The following is a 7,500-nucleotide window of genomic DNA, read 5'->3' as shown; positions in this document are numbered from 1 at the left end:
AGAGGAGGGCGATGTGATGTAGAGGTGGGCGATGTGATGTAGAGGAGGGCGATGTGATGTAGAGGTGGGCGATGTGATGTAGAGGAGGGCGATGTGATGTAGAGGTGGGCGATGTGATGTAGAGGTGGGCGATGTGATGTAGAGGAGGGCGATGTGATGTAGAGGTGGGTGATGTGATGTAGAGGAGGGCGAGTGATGTAGAGGAGGGCGAGTGATGTAGAGGTGGGTGATGTGATGTAGAGGAGGGCGAGTGATGTAGAGGTGGGCGATGTGATGTAGAGGAGGGCGATGTGATGTAGAGGTGGGTGAGTGATGTAGAGGTGGGTGATGTGATGTAGAGGTGGGTGAGTGATGTAGAGGTGGGTGAGTGATGTAGAAGTGGGCGATGTGATGTAGAGGTGGGCGATGTGATGTAGAGGTGGGCGATGTGATGTTGAGGTGGGCGATGTGATGTAGAGGAGGGTGATGTGATGTAGAGGAGGGCGATGTGATGTAGAGGTGGGCGATGTGATGTAGAGGAGGGCGATGTGATGTAGAGGTGGGCGATGTGATGTAGAGGAGGGCGATGTGATGTAGAGGTGGGCGATGTGATGTAGAGGAGGGCGATGTGATGTAGAGGTGGGCGATGTGATGTAGAGGAGGGCGATGTGATGTAGAGGTGGGCGATGTGATGTAGAGGTGGGCGATGTGATGTAGAGGAGGGCGATGTGATGTAGAGGTGGGCGATGTGATGTAGAGGTGGGCGATGTGATGTAGAGGTGGGCGAGTGATGTAGAGGTGGGCGATGTGATGTAGAGGAGGGTGAGTGATGTAGAGGAGGGCGATGTGATGTAGAGGTGGGCGATGTGATGTAGAGGTGGGCGATGTGATGTAGAGGAGGGCGATGTGATGTAGAGGTGGGCGATGTGATGTAGAGGAGGGCGATGTGATGTAGAGGTGGGCGATGTGATGTAGAGGAGGGCGATGTGATGTAGAGGAGGGCGATGTGATGTAGAGGTGGGCGATGTGATGTAGAGGTGGGCGAGTGATGTAGAGGTGGGTGATGTGATGTAGAGGAGGGTGAGTGATGTAGAGGAGGGCGATGTGATGTAGAGGTGGGCGATGTGATGTAGAGGTGGGCGAGTGATGTAGAGGTGGGTGATGTGATGTAGAGGAGGGTGAGTGATGTAGAGGTGGGTGAGTGATGATACTTTATCATTACTATGATAAATGATGCCTTTCATATATCGTGGACATCGTCAGTATCTACACACAGACTGAATACCTGTTTCATTACAAAGTGAGCAGAATTAGGCCAGTTTAACTGGATGTAGTGCAGTTTGTAAAACATTAAATAAAAACATTGTAGGTTTTTCATTATTTTTATTGTTATTATTATTATTGTTATTGTTCTTGTATTTTTATATTCAATTCAATTCAATTCAAGTTTATTTATATAGCGCTTTTTACAACAAGGTTGTCACAAAGCAGCTTTACAGAAAAAACAGGTCCACGCCTCTTATGAGCATCACCACAGTGAAGCCAATTTTGTGGTGACTACAGTGGTAAGGAAAAACTCCCTTTAAGAGGAAGAAACCTTAGAAGGGACCAAGGCTCAGTCCGAGGAACCCAACCCCCGTGGGTCGACCCGCACAGAAGAAACAGAACAGAAACAAGAACAACAGTACAAAGAGAGTGCAAGAAGATGGAATGTGGAATGTTTTCATCTGTTCCAACTTATTAAATCTCAGAAAAACATCAATATTGTGATATACAATAATGCTTAGGAGAACTATTCCCAGTGGTGGTGATAGGAACCAGACGTCCCTCTAAAAGCTCCTCACAGTGGTGGTGATGGGAACCAGACGTCCCTCTAAAAGCTCCTACAGAAAGTTCCTACATGAACTGGTTCTGAATTCACTGCCTGATGACTGAGACGCTGTTTTATGAGAGTTTAGAGAACTTCAACTCCATTCATGGTGGAGGGAGACATGCAGGGCGCTGTGCGGCAAAATAGTCCCCAAAGAAAACTCATTATTCCAGATTTTCCACTGTTTTGCATCATCAACATTTCATATAAACTCAGAAGACTCGTGTAGGTTCTCTGGTGGTTCTGGATGGTAAATAAAGTGTCTATATCTGTGTTGTAGTCATGGAGACGTCTGGTTCCCATCACCACCACAGTAAAGAGACCTGAGTTTCACACCAAACCCTCTGAATCTTTCTGTTTACATCTCACACGCTGAGTTATGCAGAAATATGGAAAAATCTGTGTAATTCTCCTCATTTCTAATCTCATACAGACTTGATGATGTGGTTTCAGATATTGCATTACACACGGTTATCTTCAAACTTGGCCTAAAGTCCAGGCAAAATTCATATTCAGTGTCTATTAGACTGAAGTAAACCTGGTATCCTCAGACAGGTGTCATCCATCTCCTGCTACCTTGTTTTATATGTATTGGTTCTGGCCTCTTTTTGGAGATCTGTATTGGTTTTTCTGCAGTTGGGCATCTCTGATTGGCTCCCCTGCCTCACAGTAACTCCTCGCGCTTGTCCTCTCACTCTGGTGCTCTAGCTTTATGTGTGTTAGTGTCTAAAAGACTTTTCCTTCTTTCCGCTCCCTCATAGACACACTATGAGGGAGTAAAAGCAGGCGCGCTCTCAAAGGCCAATCACAACATCTTAAAAGCCTGCATCCTGCGATTTTTAGTACTTTTCATTTACAGTGAAAACACTCAATGGTGCACAAATAGGCCAAGTTTATTGTCAAAGAAGTTAAAACGTGAGACTTGTCACGTTGGGAAAGTGGGCAGGTCCTTTTAGTCTGCTGGCTTGTTCGTTTTTATCACGTAGCTTTTATTTCGTCTACAGTTTCACTCATTTCACACTTTAACACGTTATTCATCCCACAAAAATAGATTTAAATGTATTTTACATGGTAATTAACAGATATTTGGCTGATGACATCTCTGCAGTCCTAACGACCTGCCGCTGTGGTTCCGTGGTGTAACGGTTAGCGCTCTGGACTCAGTTCAGATCTCAGTGGGACCTAATTGACTTTGGAAGTCAGCCCTATGACCGGAAAGTCGCCGGTTCAATCCCCAAAGCCAACAGTAGACTGAGGTGCCCTGGAGCAAGACAACTGCTCCCCGGGCGCTGCGGATAGGGCTGCCCACCACTGCGGGCAAGTCTCACTGCCCCCTAGTGTGTATGTGCTGTTTCACTGCATGGCTGGGTTAAATGCGGAGGTGAAGTTATATAGCAGTAACACTGGGGGTCCTTAGAAGCTGTGGGGGGATAGAATTTGTACAAGCTGTACATTAGAAAGACCAGAAAAATCACCAGTAAACAGTGAAGTACTGTAACTGTATTAAACAGTATGAGTATTAAATTACTGTAATTTTACAGATTTTTTTACAGCGCATATAAACACTTGTGTGTTTCTATGTACCAAAAAACCATAATTCATTTTTACATGATCACTTCCCGCCCTCTCTTTGTCCCTTATAGATAGACAGACCTTAAGACTCATATATGTAAGTGAGCTCTGTTCTGATTGGCTGCCCTGTATTGTGCCTCATTCAGCAAGCAGTCCAGGCTGAAACACTTCAGTAAGGGCTTAACGAATAGGCAGATACACGTAAACGTGCTGGGTTTTGTGACATCACAAACGGTACGTTTTGAAACCTTCACAGTCTTTTATGCTCTACGGTAAATATTTTATTTAAGATAAAGTGAGTGATGTGGGCCTTTTAACCACATCTGGGAGCGTTTCTTTCCTCATTTTCTGGTCTCCATAATCTTGATATCTCATCATGATCTTCCAAAAGCAGACTACATTACCCATAATTCCATCCAGAGCTCTCAAACCAGCTGTGATGCATCGCAAAATGATAAAAAAGGAAGTATATAATAATTACGCTGGCATGAACAAGATCTTTCTAGGGACAGTAGTGAGGTCACTCTGCCACCGAGGCCACATGACCAGTCAGGGGGGGTGGTGAGTCGGGGGGGTGGTGGTCTGCAGGGAGCCTCCTTTATTTCTATCTTTTTAATTTCATATCTTCGTCAAATGCAGCTGATAATTTGACTTTTATACTATAATTGTTTACACATTTTTGTGTTTCTATCTATGTTAAGTGTTGACAATAAGGACATTACAGGAATAAATACAGCCAGAAATAACAACAACAACAACAACAACAACAACAACAATACTACTACTACTACTACTAATAATAAAATATATATGTAATAATAATATCATATTATTGTATATTATTATATGTAATACTATATATTATCTGTTATAATATACTATATCCATCCATCCATCCATCCATTTTCTAAGCCGCTTCTCCGTCAGGGTCGCGGGGGGGAGCTGGAGCCTATCCCAGCGGTCTTCGGGCGGAAGGCAGGATACACCCTGGACAGGTCGCCAGTCCATCGCAGGGCTATATATACTATATACTATATATTATACTATATATTATAATAATATATTATAACATTTTATATATATATACAATTACCCAGATACGGTTAAATATGAGAAAAATGATGCAATAGCCACACAACAGAGAAAGAGAGAGAGAGAGAGAGAGAGAGAGAAACACACAAAGGGAGGAGAATACAACAAAATAGAGTAGGGAGAAAAGGAAGGAGAGAGAAACAGGGAGAGAAGAGAGGGGGGAAGGAAAGGAAGACAAAGAGAAAAAGACAATGAGAGTGAGAAAGAGAAAGAGAGCAGAAAAAAAGAGAACCAGGGAGAGAGAGAGAGGAGGGCGAACGTAGGAGAGAGAAGGAAAAGGGAGTAACAAAAGAGGAGCGAGAGAGGGGGGGGCAGAAGAGAGAGGGAACGAGAGAGAGAGAGAGAGAGAGAGAGAGAGAGATGGAGAGAGAGAGAGAGAGAGAGAGAGAGAGAGAGGGAGAGAGAGAGAGAGAGAGATGGAGAGAGAGAGAGGGAGGGAGAGAGAGAGAGAGAGAGAGAGAGAGAGAGATGGAGAGAGAGAGAGAGATGGAGAGAGAGAGAGAGAGGGAGAGAGAGAGAGATGGAGAGAGAGAGGGAGAGAGAGAGATGGAGAGAGAGAGATGGAGAGAGAGAGAGAGAGAGAGATGGAGAGAGAGAGAGAGAGAGAGAGAGAGAGAGAGAGAGAGAGAGAGAGAGAGAGATGATCTGCTGCTGCTATTGTTTTTTTTTTAATTTTTGTAACCCCTTCACTGCCGCTTGCTTGGGGGCTTTTATTGTGAAGCTTTTCACCCTTTAAAACATCTCCCTCCCCACCAGCTCCACTCAGTACGCATCAGTGGCTGCAGTGCAGACTGCAGTGTTTACCATGTGATCTCTCTCTCTCTCTCTCTCCCCCTCTCTCTCTCTCTCTCTCTCTCTCTCTCTCTCTCCCCCTCTCTCTCTCTCTCTCTCTCTCTCTCTCTCTCTCTCTCTCCCCCTCTCTCTCTCTCTCTCTCTCTCTCTCTCTCTCTCCCCCTCTCTCTCTCTCTCTCTCTCTCTCTCTCTCTCTCTCTCCCCCTCTCTCTCTCTCTCTCTCTCTCTCTCTCTCTCTCTCTCTCTCTCTCTCCCCCTCTCTCTCTCTCTCTCTCTCTCTCTCTCTCTCTCTCTCCCCCTCTCTCTCTCTCTCTCTCTCTCTCTCTCTCTCTCTCTCTCTCCCCCTCTCTCTCTCTCTCTCTCTCTCTCTCTCTCTCTCTCTCCCCCTCTCTCTCTCTCTCTCTCTATTTGTTATAGCACCAGTTTGTCATTCTCCACTCGCTAGCATCTTGTTAGGTTATCCTCCCACCCTCTCTCTCTCTGTCTCTGTCGCTCTCTCTCTCTCTCTCTCTCTGTCTCTGTCTCTCTCTCTCTCTCTCTCTCTCTCTCTCTCTCTCTCTCTCTCTCTCTCTCCCTCTCTCTCTCTCCCTCTCTCTCTTCCCTCGGCCATTCATGTTGTTGTGAGGCGGAGAGACTGCTAGTGAGAGAAAAGACAAAGGCAAGGAGAACGAGTGCAGAAGGGAAGAGGAGGAGGAGGAGAAGGAAGCGATAGAAGAACAGGGGGTGCAGACATGGAGTGTGGGAAGAAGGAGTGTTCGTGGAGCAGCTGGAAAGGCCAGGGTACTGCCGACCTCCTTAAGGCTGTGATGGTGTAGTGCTGTTCTAATGCTGTAGTGCTGCTGTGCAGGCGTGTGAGTGTGTATGCATTAGCTGTACGAGTGTGCGCATGTGCATAATGTGTGTGTGTGTGTGTGTGTGTGTGTGTGTGTGTACTGTGCATATGAGCGCATGTTAAGGCTATAATGTCAGTGTTGTGTGTGTATGTGTTGCGTATATGCAGTGCACTGTATTTGTGTTTTACAGCTGGTGCTAATGTTGTGGACTGCATTAGGCCTTGGTTTAGACTGGAAATGGCTATGGCTGGATTGACAGATGAAGAGACAGACAGACGGGTAGAAGGGCAGACAGTTAGGGAGGCAATATGACACAAAAATAATATCACAATACTTAAATACATGTCTACAAAACTCAAAATATAAAGCACCACTAACGTCACATTTAAAAATGCAATCAGAATATTATAATTATAGCATAAATACAATGACTTTTATTCAGCATGTCACACACTGCTCTAAATCCGCCTAAACAGGTCCAATTACGCTTCACCCACAATCTCAGTAAAGCTTTAACAAGCAGTCCAGTAACTTCATCACTTTGCATTGTTTTCTGTGCAGTTACCGAATAATAAGCTTAATGGTGTAATTAGTCTGGGGTTTAAGGAGTTAATCCTGAAGGAAATTGTACAAATCTCACATTTACATGCTCACCGAGACCGACTCAGCCCTGGGGGTTCACAGTATATGTGAATGTTTGCATCTGATGCATATTAATGGTGTTGAATATAAAGGTGAAGAGCTCTGTTATGTGTATTTTGGCGGAGACAAAGGACGGGGCCGAGGATGCTGTGTTTTTTTCGGGGTGGGGGTTGGAGGGGTCCCTGCTGTTTTCCTCCTCGTTGCCATAGCGCCGGCATTTTCAGGCTGTTTTTGTGCGAGAGCAGCCTCGCCGAACCAGCCGGTCGCCGTGGCAACCAGGTCACACCCATCTCCATTACATCATGTCCCTCCACAGGCAGCCATGATACCTGAGTGTATTTATTTATTTATTTATTTATTTATTTTTGTGCACCTGCAGAGCTTGAATATTTTCCAGCATATGCAAATCTCATATAGAAGCACTGGCAGAATAAATAACACTGCTGTGAATCATCCACTGTGTGGCAGCGATGACAACGGCACTGAGATGCTGCTGTGAAATCATGCCCTCCGCAAGATGACGACATTCAGAGCAGCAGAGTGACGACCGTTTACCAGCCTGGGGTGCAGAGTCCAGTTGTTTCTGTTCTAATGACAACACATCTACGTCTTTTATGCTCTACGGTAAATATTTTACTTAAGATAAAGTGAGTGATGTGGGCCTTTTAACCACATCTGGGAGCGTTTCTTTCCTCATTTTCTGGTCTCCATAAACTTGAT

At 45.2% G+C, this 7,500-nt stretch overlaps 1 protein-coding gene across 2 annotated transcripts in view; it reads left to right on the top strand.

Moving 5' to 3' along the window:
- rtn1a (reticulon 1a) overlaps positions 1-7,500 on the top strand; it is a 58,407-nt gene that overhangs the window by 29,023 nt on the left and 21,884 nt on the right. The window contains exon 1 of one of the 2 annotated variants that reach the window (XM_017720104.2): positions 5,731-6,085. The exons of the other annotated variant lie outside the window; for it this stretch is intronic. Within the exon in view, the coding sequence (XP_017575593.1) occupies positions 6,037-6,085 (49 nt within the window). The 5' untranslated portion in view covers positions 5,731-6,036. Of the gene's footprint in view, positions 1-5,730; positions 6,086-7,500 lie in introns of those variants that run through there. 2 annotated transcript variants of the gene reach the window in all.

Source organism: Pygocentrus nattereri, chromosome 5, assembly GCF_015220715.1.
Source record: "Pygocentrus nattereri isolate fPygNat1 chromosome 5, fPygNat1.pri, whole genome shotgun sequence".
Taxonomy (NCBI): domain Eukaryota; kingdom Metazoa; phylum Chordata; class Actinopteri; order Characiformes; family Serrasalmidae; genus Pygocentrus; species Pygocentrus nattereri.
Note: the sequence above shows the minus strand (reverse complement) of the source record. Positions and strands in the feature narration are given on the sequence as shown.